Source organism: Medicago sativa, chromosome 8 (assembly GCF_051527215.1).
Source record: "Medicago sativa cultivar Bolivia chromosome 8, Bolivia_mono, whole genome shotgun sequence".
Classification (NCBI taxonomy): domain Eukaryota; kingdom Viridiplantae; phylum Streptophyta; class Magnoliopsida; order Fabales; family Fabaceae; genus Medicago; species Medicago sativa.
This window is the reverse complement of record NC_140756.1, coordinates 67,640,239-67,653,400: the sequence shown is the minus strand read 5'-3', so window position 1 is coordinate 67,653,400 and position 13,162 is coordinate 67,640,239. Positions and strand designations below refer to the sequence as shown.

Here is a 13,162-nt window from a genome sequence, read left to right as displayed (position 1 = left end):
GACCACCATTTTTTATCCTTGCTGAACTGAGACGTTAACTAACTGCTGAGTGAATGGTGCTACATCCATCTGCTAGTGTTTATGTCTAATAACTCATAATCATAAACTAACGATTACTGTTATTGCACAATATGTCATATTTAGCAAAAATAAGTTTGAACTACTAGTTTATAAGTTAGTGGATAGTTTGTAGGTTAAAATTGTTTATAGTTTCACAGTGCTCAAAATGGTCCCTAATCTCCAGGAGATAATTGCCGATCTTGAGGAAAAAAAACCAACTCCATACCAGGTTACTCATTTCAGAATGAATTTTGGGTCATCCAAAGAAAATCAAGTTGGGTTCCTTTCCTTATCGTTCGGTCGAGTTTCATACTGCACCTTTGAGTGGAGTGTGGACACAGGTTACGTTTAGGAGGTTAGTTGAAAACCTTTATTGGATTGGCATGAAGTATAAAGTGCATGAGCATGTCAACTTGTGGTGCTAATCAGAGACAAAGGCACTTGGATATGTCCCCTGCTGTTTTGTTACAACTTTAAAATGTTCCAGATTTGGTCTGGCAAGATACTTTAATTGGTGGGTGCATTGTCAGTGGACAAAAGTGTTAAATAAAGATTTGTAAGTACAGTCATTTTAATCTTCTGATTGAAAAATCCTACTGGCTAACACAACAATAGTGACTTCTAAAAGAAATTATTTATCCTTCCTTCATAGTTCATATAGTCTTTACTGCTTACTTATTAGTTACACAAAAGATGTCAAATAATTAGGAGTATTTTGATAAATAAGTGATCAATACACTTCAAAATTTGAAGGGAGTCCTGTTAAGGAAATACAGGAAAATTTCTTAAAAGGATCTAATATTTAGAAACAGAATAGAAGTAATTACTAACACATACAATACTGTAACTTTTAGTTTTCTGTGTGATTCGTCTCTACCAATCTGTGTTACTGGATGTGGTCAAGGTAAGGTACTTGGTTGCTATCAGCTCGATTATTCAATAGATCACATGGAAGATATTGGAGATTTTAATTGTGAAGCTTAGAACTGGAATAAACACAAAACCCAACAATATAAAAAATGGGTCCAAATTCCTTCAAAAAAAAAAAAAATGGGTCCAAATAAGTGGCAGGAAAGTTTTATAAAACAAATTGTCTGCAGTCGCATAAATAGCTATATTACTTGCTCCTTATCAATAAAAAAAAAAAAAAAGAAAAGGAAAGCTATAGCAGTAGTTAAAAACCTTTTAAGAAAAAAAAGTAGTTAAAAAAATCATTATACATCTTTGGTCAGTTGAATGGTTAATACGTACATTTTTGTTTACCTTCATAAATGAGTCCACCTTTCCTTAAAGGCTTAAACTCATTTAGATGGATTTAATTTTGACTATTTCAATCTACAACGTCATCATGAACAAGTCTTAGTTTCTGTCAAACAAAAAAATTAACAATTCTTGTTAAAAAAATATATGAACAGGTCTTGGTCGTTTATAATATTCACAAATTGCAGGTAGTAGTGATCAAGACCAAGCCATTAAAACATTATATATTTGAATTGTATCATCGTTCCAGCTGATCTGGTCCACTCTCATAAATTTATTCGAATGTTTCAATAAATTTGTCATTTCATTTGAATGCAATACAAACAATGGCAATGTTGTTGAGTCTTGGGGGCAATTTGACTGAGAAAATCAAGATTGGCATACAGCAAAAAAACATAAATGTCATTTTCATATTTATAAATAAATGGAAAGAACAAGATACAACTTTTTATGGACCTTCGTGGCAATGAATATATAGCTCACAATTTCATTGCATATAATAGGAACGTTGATAAAGTCAACATAAGTAAGGAATATCCTAATCATTCAAACATGTTATATTAATTATTGAGAATAGAAAGACCACTAGGGTCCAAACTACTAGCAAACCAAACTTGACCTTGTATATGCATATATAAAAAGCCATCCATTATGCTATTCTTCTCCAAGTTTAACTCCTCAACAATTCTCACCAACCATTTTCCCTTCACCTCTTCACACACTTAATATTTCTATCAAAATCTCATCTTTCACACAAAAAAGTTCAGGGTTTAGAGGATTCAAGGTTCAGCCATGTTTAGATCTTTGACAACTCGGAGAGGCCTTGGAAATGGGAGATATGAGAGACTAGGGAAAGAATCTGCAACCACAACACTTTTGCATGATGAGTTCAAGAGAAGTACAAGCATGCCTACTAGAGCATCCAATACTTCAAGAAAAATGACTCTAGGTTCAACTTTTGGGGAAATAAACCTAAAAAGAAACCCCACAAAGAAGGTTAATAGTAATAGTAACAAAAAGAGTCATCCACTTCTCAACTTCTTGGATTTTCGTAGGAAAAAGAAAACAACAGCTAGGCCTGAATTTGCAAGGTATATTGAGTATCTTAAGGAAGGAGGCATGTGGGATTTGAATTCCAATAAACCAGTTATCTATTACAAGTGATACAGCTTGATTGCTTTGGATTAATTTAATCTTTGTATACTGAATATTGTTGGTATTGTTAGTACCCTAAAAAGAGGTAGAAGATTGGTACCTTTGTTATTAATATCATTCATCAATTTGATTCATTTGCAAACATACTCAAGTTCATATGTTGGTTTCATCAGTTTCTAATAATTTAGTTTTATTACGTTCTCTCTTTGATGGAATTAAGTACAGATTAAACTAGAGAAGATGAAAGTAACTTCTAATTATGCAATTTTGAAAAATGAGAAATATTAGTTTTTGTTATGAAAAGACCAATAAATTATATTAAAGAAAAACTACCCAAGGGCCAAGGATACTGAAGCCAAAACATAAAAGATCCCAAAAGCAATATAATATGACACTCAAGCCAATGATCTCAAACAAATAATATGATGCGTCACTATTGATGAAGTTCAAACTTGAATACATTGACATGGATTTTAAGCCACCGCCAATATTACGATTTAATAGTTTCTACAATTTTACTCGAGACAAGTTATTTATCTTAAAAGATAAAGATATTTATCAAGATAAAGATATTTCAAGCTTTTCAAATAGCTCACGCACTAGCCATCCAAATGCATCACTTCATGATGCACCTTATGAGAAAAACATAAACCACCAAAAGGCTAAGCATGTTCCAACATAGTATTTGACATTGTACTACTAACATCAACCAATTACTTCCTCCGTTCCAAAACATATGTTGTATTTTTTTAATGTACGCTATTCACATAACTTACATTGATCATACATTTTAACTAACATATAAAGATAAAAGTTAGCATATAAGATGTCGTTCAATTTGTTTCGATAAACATTTTTAAAATATTAAAATTTTATAATATTATACTATAGATAATTAAATATGAGTAATGCTAGCAACACTCTCTTTTAAACACCCTCTCTAATACTTACTCTTTTATTGGTTTAAATAATTGTGGGTCTACACTTTGAAAATTGAACCCACATAAAGTGGTGGGACATACATTGATTTTATCCAATAATAGAGTGAGTGTTAGAGAGAGTGATGAAAAATGAGTGTTGCTAGCATTCCTCATTAAATATATTAACAGTCAAAGTTATGTATTGACATGTATGAAGTGATTGACTGCGACATGTATTTAGAATTGAAGGGAGTAAAAATTAAATTCCAAAACATTATCAAAAAATTCATATTCAACAAATAAATGTTGAGAAAATTCAAATGATCCACAACAATTAACACATTGTAACTCTAAATAGGCTTCTCCACGACTTTCAAGATTATCCTTTGTAGGGAATCTATTTTACAATAACTTTCACCCAAAGAGAGACCTTCAATATATGTCTATTTTGCAATAAACTTGCTATTTTATTGCGTGAAACTCATGTGGTTCTCATCACTTTGTGTTATCCATTTCTAAAGTATGAGACCACATAAGTTTTATACAATAAAAAAATGAGTGTTAGATAGAGTGTTCTTAGCACTCCCGTCCATGTTTTGATTTGTTAATATCAAAGGATTAGTATTTTGGAGAGAGTGGCAGTGAAGATGATCATATGCACCTATTCTTTCACAATCTGAAATCCATCTCAGTATATTTTGCTCACTACACATAATTGATTTCTATAAATAAGTCACATTGAATGTATGTTTAGATTGACCCATAATTATAACATGTCATTGTGATTTTAATACAAAATATACTTTAAAACTTCCACAAAATTATGATCCTATCGTTGTCGTGAAACATGGTTAGAGTCCAACAAATGAAAAAGTAAAATGATAGAAAGACTGATTTTAGAATCGATAGTATGAAAAAATTGATTACAAACGTGTATGTATTATCACTTTATCTAGGGATCCTAACTTAACTAATATAGCAACTAACAACTTATCGAGTTAAGATTCTCTCCTTATTAACCCACTTGGGTTGGTTTAATGATGTTTGTTTGTGACTTTAGAGTGTGTTCCTCTTCAAAATTTTAGGTTAAATTATCTCTGATGTCAGTTTAAGTGGATTAATTTAGCATCTTCAAACAAAAAAATCTCTTCTTTTTCACTCTCCATTTATTTTTTCCTTTACTATTTTTTTTTATAAATATTTTGGGGTATGTAAAAAAGATTTAAACTCATTTAATGTCACACTTTTGTGTTTATATTTTCAAAACTATATATCATCTCATCACTATTATAAGCAAAAGTTTACATTTTAGATTCATTCAACTAATGATGTATATGATCTTTATTATATACATCATACATCATTTAATTAATGAATCTAAAATGTTGATTTTTGTTTATAATAGTGACCAAATAATGTACTTATAAAGAAAATGGAAAGACTACAAAATAGAGAGGGTGCTAAGTGCTAACCCCAACTAAGCACAACTAACTTCTAAATATCCTAATATAAAACATTCAAACCAACTCTAATCAATATCTAACTATATCACAACCGTATTTTTCTTGTTGGCTAAATTACCTTTTTGGTCCTCTAACTATTTAATTGGTATCAGATTGGTCCTCTAACTAAAAATTGATTTATTTCGGTCCCTTAAGTTTCTCACCGTTACTACATTTAGTCCTTTCCATTAAATTTAATTAAAAAACGTTAGGGTTCATCAATTTCTGGAAAATAGGAAGAACGCCATCAACAATAGCAAGAACAAAACTCAGCAACATGAACAAACAACAACAACAAAACCCTACAACAAACAATCACAACAACCCATTAACCACAACAACAAAATCGAGCACTACCAACATAAAATTAGGGTTCTGAAAGGGGGGAAAACAAAAAGGGATAAAATTGAATCTGATAAATCTGCTTTGCTTGAATGACATAAAACAAATTCTATACTCAATTGCTAACCTTTTTTCGATTGTGATTCCTTGTTGAAAGACAAATTAAATTCAAAATTGATATGAGGTTTCTTCTTAAATTCGATTCTGAGTTTGGGGGTTTGAGATTTTGGTTGATTTGGTTGCTGGGATTTGATGAAGATGATGATGAAAAGGATGATAATGATGTGATAAAGATGATGTTGACGAAGGGGAAGAAGATGCAGAAAAATTAGGTGTTTATAGAGTAGTGATTTCAAGTTATATGAAGAATTTTTTTTTATTTTCCAAATTTTTGTTTTGCTGTTTTTTTGATGAAGGTGAATGAGGAAGATGATGAAGAAGTTGAATGAAGATGATAATTGTATAAAACCTAATGTTTTTTTTAATTAAATTTAACGGAAAGGACTAAATGTAGTAACGGTGAGAAACTTAAGGGACCGAAATAAATCAATTTTTAGTTAGAGGACCAATCTGATACCAATTAAATAAATAGTTAGAGGACCAAAAAGGTAATTTAGCCTTTCTTGTTTTATTTAAATAAACCAAAGGCTATTTATTACTACTACAAGATATGCTATTTGAACAACCATTTTTAAGATAACTCACTCTCTCCGGTCACTATTATAAGCAAAAGTTGACTTTTTAGATTCATTCATTAAATGATGCATGCGGTCTATATATATAGTACATACATAATTTATTGATATCTAAAAAGTGAATTTTTGCTTATATTAGTGACTGGAGGGAGTATGGTGTAACAAAAAATATAATATAGGTATTGACACCAATTCAACAACAATAATTTTTTAAGACAACTTATGGTGCAACAAAAAAATATAATATAGGTATTGACACAAATACAAGAGTAGAAAGAGGGCAAAAGCACAATGAGAATATAAGAGAAAGAGAGCTGTCTCCAAAACTTTAATGAAATAATGAGGAATGTTAGAAACACTTTCTTTTCAACACTCCCTTCAACACTCATTCTCTTATTGGATGAACTATTGTATGACCCACCACTTTTAATGAAACTCATTTCTAAAGTGTGAGACCCACCATGATTTAAGCGAATAAAAAAAGTAAGTGTTAGAGAAAGTGTTGAAAGATAGTGTTGCTAGCAATACTCTAAAATAATTATACAATTTTTTGTTTTAAGAAATAATTGTACAAATATTATTTCTTTATTATATTTTTTTTTAAAGAATCATTTGTCTATTACTTAGTACTTACTATAAATATTATCTCAAAAGTTATCTTAAAACGATAAAATAGGTTCTTCGTTGCAAACTTTACTTGGATTTACTAAGGCATGCTTGCCCCTAATATGGACACACGGCCAATTGCTATTGCTTCTAAGTTTTAACAACCGTGATATCAGCACTTTGGTTGGTATAAAATATATATATGATTCACACTTGGATTTCACCTACGCTACTTGGACAAAATGCATAACTTTGATTAATTCAGCTAATGAAATCAAATAGTCATCACAAGAAAAGCAAGAAATGAAAGGAAGACTTTATGTTAAAGTAAGAAGACCCCGTGCAAATGTGCCCCCTGACGACTCTTCCTTATCATTGTTGTTTTGTGTCCTTTCTAAGACATCTTCACACTCCCTTTTTTCTTTATTTGCCAGAAATCAATTCAAATATTATGATATAATTATACATATACTACTTACTTACTAATTTTCTTGTCGAGTAATATTGACTAAAAATCCACCTCGTAAAATAAATAAGTGAATAATTCAACATCAGAATCCCGTCTCTTATCAAACATCGATACTTGCATATATATTAATTTCTATTTTGTCAATTTATATGATACATATTGTTGCACATGATAAATGGATTGAAATTGATTAAAAAATAAAAAGTCAATTATGTCCTTGTTGTATCAATGACGCACTTGGTGAGGCATATGGACTGACCCATACATGCCACGAGCACCCCCCACGGGCCACACAACACACATAAGAAGAAGAACTAAGAATCAACTAATTAAAAATCAAACAAAATAAATAAATAATTAAAAATAAATAATTAAAATAAAAATATATTTGGCTGACAATAAATAAAAAAAAAAAAAACTAAGAATAGAATAGAAGAGGAGAAAACAGATCTCTCTATCTAACCTAAAAGAAAAGCGGAGAAGGTTGCCACCAAATTCCCCTCCCAAAAAAAAAAAAAAAAAAAAATAGGGTGGGGAATAAAAGAGAGAGATAGTTGTTGTGGTTGCGTTTTGTTGAAGATTTATATTCCACAGGTGTGGGAACCATTTTCGCTCACAAACAAATATTATTATTATGCACCTTCTTCTTCTTTTTTCCTAGTCCTTTTCCACTCCTTCTTCTTCCCCACGCAACCACAAGGTTTTTATTTATTCATTTTCTTATTTTTCTCCTCATTTCTCGTTTCTTATTATTCCCCAATTCAAAACAAAAAATTATTTAATATTGCAAATTCTCATTCTCTTTCGTTGCCGCACGAATTCATCTTAGGTTCATAAATTACTGATTCCGATTTCAATTGGATACAATATATGATAATATGATACATTTTCAATTGCATTCCGTTTTCATTTTCCTTTTCTTCTTCTGTTTTGTTGGAAATTAATCACAGAATTATGATTTGTTTCTGTCAGGTGTATTCGGTTAGGGTTATGCGTTTTCTCTGATATTTCTGTTTCCTCAATTTGTATTTGTTTAGGTATATAATGTTAATTTTTGTCAATTTAAATTTAATTCAATCATGGATTAATTGTTGCTGTTGTTATATGTGTGATTTTTGATAAAAATTGTATTTAAATTTAATTAGCTTTGGTGTAGCATGATTCTTATTTATTTTTACTCAAACGTTTTTTAAACATTTATGTGTAATTTTGATTTGTTTTTGTGCAGTTATGCCGACATTTACTGCTATAGCATTTGATAGGTTAATTGAGCCGGGAGGTTCGAGGGCGGGTCAAAAATCTGCCTCCACCTCGGTGCCTGTTCCTAATTCGAAGAAGCTCGAGAGGAGGAGTAGTGAACCAACTGGAACTGCTAGAAAGAAGCCGCCTACTCGACCTCAATTAAAGCCGTCACTCTATGCCACTCCTGAGGTGACGCCGCTTCCAGATTCTCCTCTTCAAGATTCAACTTCCTCGTTTCCGCCTTCTCCTTACATCATCAATCACAAACGCCGTGGGCCGCGGCTTCTCAAGAGTTTCTCGGAGGCCAATGTACAGGCTAAGCAGGAGGTTTGTGAAGAAGGAAATGTTAGTGGTAAGAGCTCTGATACTGTGGTTTCTAGTTCGGCTGGTGATCTCCAAGTTACTTGTGTGAACCCTGAGCCTCTTAAGGAGGAGCAAGATAATGGAGTACAAGATACCAAAGTTAGTATCAGCAATGGTGGCGATGTTGGGCATGAGAACAGAGAAAATGAAAGTAGTAGTGATCCTAATGGAAAGCATGTGGAAAAGCTAGTGCCGTTGAATTTGGAGAGAGATGGTGAGAGTGAGGACTTTTATGATCCACGTGATACTATGAGTTTCACAAGTTACACGGATGGAGAGGATAATACCGGCACAGAACGCTCTGCAAAGTATAGCACTGCTGCGGAGTTTTTTGACGCTTGGGAAGGTAAAATAAACCAGGTTAACTCTGTTTTAGTTCTTTGCAATTGCACATGTGCATTTGGACAAACCACAGATGTTTTATTCAATAGAGTTTGTAATTCGGCATGATGTTAGGACCATTTAGCTTTTCATATTTTAATTTGTTTGTCGTTTTTCTCATATTTTCTGGATGTATCAATTATGACTGTTGTTGCAGCATTGATAACAGAATATCCTAAATTTGTCTTTGATTTGATAACCAAATATCCTAAATTTGTCATTGATTTATCAGTTTCAATGCATATTTCATATAATTATGATAAAGCGAAGGAAAAAAGGATATCTGGATGTTTTGGGAGTATTTCATCTCATAGATTCGCTTACTTGGATCTTTATTTACATCCTGTAGAACTCTCTTCTGATGGTGGCACTCAAGGTTCTCTACGACTACGTGATGTTGATGCTGAATTGCGTGAAATAAGGTTGAGTCTATTGATGGAGATAGAGAAACGAAAGCAAATTGAAGAATCAATTAAAAGCATGCAAAGTCAGTGGGAGAGAATCAGAGAAGGGTTATCTTCTGTTGGAATTGTTTTACCTGCAGATCTTAGTGCTATTGCAGAAGGTGGGCGGCTGGATTCTGATCCTGTAGATGATCTATGTCAGCAGGTTTACATTGCTAGGTTCATATCAAACGCCATTGGAAGAGGAACTGCTAGGGCTGAGGCGGAGACAGAGATGAAAACCCAATTAGACTCAAAGAACTTTGAGATTTCTCGACTATTGGAACGCCTTCATTACTATGAGACCATGAATAGAGAGATGTCTCAGAGGAACCAGGAGGCAGTAGGTGAGATTTATGTGAATTGCATTTAATCTTCGTCAACTTTTAACTCGATATAAATAGAGACACACACACTCATGTTTTCTATGTGTCATAAATACATCTATGTATCTCCTAGCTAGGACGGGTTTATTTATCGTTTTACTTTTCCAACAAAAATTCCCATTATTATGCATTTAAAATGACACAAGCATACTTGTTCAAGAGTTGTAAACACCGGGTGGCACTGAGTATCAGGATTATGGTAATTGAAAATGACACAAGCATACTTGTTCAAGAGTTATAAAGACCGGGTGGCACTTAGTATCAGGATTATGGTAATTGATGGTATGGTAATTTCATTATTAGAGAATCAGCATTGTCTGTCCGCGGGTAGGGCCAATGTTTGATTATGTAAATAATATGTAATATACTATGTTAATTGGGCTTAAAATCCACTATAAACTATACCCCCAACTCCACCAAAGAGGGAATTGTTCGAAGAAGTTGAAATCCATCATTTATTATGAAATGTAGATATATTAAATAATTATTAATATGTAAGCTCATAAGTTGATACTTATACGCAGTCTTATTGCAATCATAGACCAAATGACAAACCATATATCTTCAACCGTTTATCATTTTTTGTTTAGTTTTTGTGGATTTGAACTTGGTAATAATACTAGTGAAGTATGGCATGTACTATAATCGCAAGGTATGCATTTGAAACGACTTTGACTCTTTACAAGTGCTTTATTTTGAAGTTTCTTTAGAGCATTAACATGCATTTTGTTTTTCTAAATATTTTGGCTTCCGTATCTCTTTTCCTTCTGATCTTTGTTTTAGGTTCATGTAACAACACATTTGTAGGAGCAGTGTTTATTTGCTTACTAGTATTTACCATTTACCTATCTACATATCATGTTAGGCTAGATCATGATTTGAACATAATTTTAGTGGGTCAATCCACAGATTTTTAATTCTCTAGGGTATGCAATTAGCTGTTGTCTATGACATTTTTACACAAGCGATATTCTGTTTTCTGTTGGTACCTTGTTTGCTTAAATATATGTCCTAGTTTATTTTTAGCCTGCTTTGCTCCACTTTTTCTCATTTATGTCATTTTCTGTCATGTTTAGAGACGGCAAGGCGTGAGAGACAAAGAAGGTCTAGGAGGCAGAAATGGATTTGGGGCTCTATTACTACTGCCATTGTACTTGGTACTACAGCAATAGCATGGTCGTATCTCCCATCAAGTAAAGGATCAACATCTGCAGACCATGATGAGGTTTCGGAACACGATGACGGAGCCAACTAATATTCCACCAACACTAACTTTGCCTAGTTATGGTAGGAGAGGAGAATAAAAGTTTTACATGCTACTATGTGGCTTATACATCTCATACTTCAATTACAATTTTGCGGCATTTTGAGTATGTGCATAAATATTGGGCCGTTCAGTACAAATTGTTTTGCCTTCCACTGCAAGTCTAGATGGTTGATTAGTAAAATGGTATGGTCCACGTTGATAAGATAAATACCATATAGTTTTTTTCTTACCGATTCTTGCGAGCAGAATAAGTATTTGCATCCGATACATTTCACAGAGCGTGTATATTCTTTATGCTTGATCCTTCGAGCATTCTAATTCATCAGAAGAAGTTCGATATTTGATGTTTAATAAATGAAATCTGTTCAAGCTATGATGCATGCACAACCTGGTAGAATTCTGGTTTCTAATCTGGTGTGCTTGTGTCATATTTCAGTTGGCTCGGTTCCCTGATGATAAAGTAATTTGTTAACTCTGGAAGTATAACCATGTTTGTCAGGCATGGTTATGGCTCTTTTCATTGAAATAAAATGCAGCTGACTGTAATATTTTTATGGGTCATGTTAACTTGTGCCCTAAGGGCACAAGTTAAGGATCTATAAAAAGAATTAAAACATGTGTTTTGTATTAAAAAAATAAGTTTTTAATCTTTCAAGACATTGAATGTACGATTTCCAAAATTAAATTTCTACATTTAGCTTTTAAACTTGTGCCTTAAGGGCACAAGTTAGCATTTCCCTATTTTTATCTATGAAGTATTTGTTTTGCTGCAGTAGCAAATACCATTATTTTTGGATCAGTTTTACAAATCCCGTTACTGAAGAAAGCTCTATGTTCTTTCTACACGTCGTGTTTATGGATGTGAAATTGGGAAAAATTTCATGGTTAAGTTTTTTTTTCTTTAACTTTTGAGGCATCGTGTTTTATCCCTTCAGTTGGATAAGACTCTTCGTTTTTATACGATTTGGTCGGTTTTTCTTCAACAATTTTTCATCAATGCAATTTTCGTTTAATCTAACTGCAATTTTCATATCCTTGAAACAAAGTTCTGCTTCTTGTGTTGTATTTGAAACTTGCAATAGAACTTGCATAATTCACCACCTTGGTGACTCTGTATTGTTGAGATACCAAAAGCTGCAACAAGGGAAGGAAAAGCTGCAATTCCAAGCATTAATCTTCAACCAAGCGTCAAACTCAAATACTTTCCCAAAAAATAGTTTGATATATAATACAATAAGATTCCAGTGCCAATACAAAGTTTAGACAAATAGATTAGGAAACCTCTTGATGAAGTATAAAAAATTTCAACTGAATATACCGGTGCTATCAAAAGAGAAAAACCAACACCACAAATACATCTTCCAACCATAAAAACTGTAGTTTGGACCATACCTCATTAGAAAGAATAGCACCAATGATGAAGAGTATTGAGGCTAAGAAGATTGTGCAACGATGACCAATGTCATCAGAGGTTCTTCCGACTGTTAAGGATCCTACTAATGCACCTAGATTTAATTACTCCTACTAAACCTTTTGTTGTGTGTCGCTGATTCCCAAGTTTTCCTTTATGAATAACATTGCTCCACTACACTATTGTCTGAAATATATGAGAAATAGTTAGGGTTAAATATATGAGAAATTATATTTGTAGAACTATTTTGGGAAAACTCTTTCTCTCCCTTTATTTCATACTCACATTGCTCTCTCTCTCTCTCATCAAGTTCTTTATTTATTTTAGCAACAAACTCATCACTTTAATGAGACAGTTATCTCTTGTCTTTGAATCAAGAAAAGTAGTCTTATGATGAACTTTCCATGATCCTTTTCTATTGCTGTGAAAACCCAAAACCCTAATCTAGCTTCATTGTTATTAAATTAAAGACAACATTCTTATTGAAAGACAATAAAGTGTATGGAAATATGAAGTCGGACAAAGATTTTGAAGCATGAGAATAATCTTTGTTTTGTTTTGTTGGGGATGGTAGGGATAATAAGGTGCAATGTGTCTTACAAACATAGAAACCATGAGAATAGGGAGTTATGTTGATAAGACACACTTTTCGTTCTTGCA

The 13,162-nt window shown here is 32.6% G+C and overlaps 2 protein-coding genes across 7 annotated transcripts; both read left to right on the top strand.

The window, feature by feature from the left end:
- The first annotated feature begins 1,978 nt into the window (after positions 1-1,978).
- Positions 1,979-2,619, top strand: LOC146900792 (uncharacterized). The gene has a single exon (XM_085733897.1). The coding sequence runs from the start codon at positions 2,113-2,115 to the stop codon at positions 2,482-2,484; it is 372 nt and encodes a 123-aa protein (XP_085590023.1). The 5' UTR covers positions 1,979-2,112; the 3' UTR covers positions 2,485-2,619.
- A 4,807-nt stretch (positions 2,620-7,426) lies between these two features.
- Positions 7,427-11,430, top strand: LOC146900791 (uncharacterized). Of its 6 annotated transcripts, none has more exons than XM_085733280.1 (5): positions 7,441-7,603; positions 7,982-8,046; positions 8,238-8,960; positions 9,345-9,785; positions 10,901-11,430. In XM_085733280.1, the coding sequence occupies exons 3-5, from the start codon at positions 8,240-8,242 to the stop codon at positions 11,077-11,079; spliced, it is 1,341 nt and encodes a 446-aa protein (XP_085589406.1). In that variant the 5' UTR covers positions 7,441-7,603; positions 7,982-8,046; positions 8,238-8,239; the 3' UTR covers positions 11,080-11,430. The 6 variants fall into 6 exon arrangements, with proteins under 6 accessions (XP_085589405.1, XP_085589406.1, XP_085589403.1 ...); XM_085733277.1 differs by having other exon boundaries at positions 7,582-7,709; XM_085733278.1 differs by lacking the exon at positions 7,441-7,603 and adding an exon at positions 7,625-7,838.
- Positions 11,431-13,162: the final 1,732 nt, after the last annotated feature.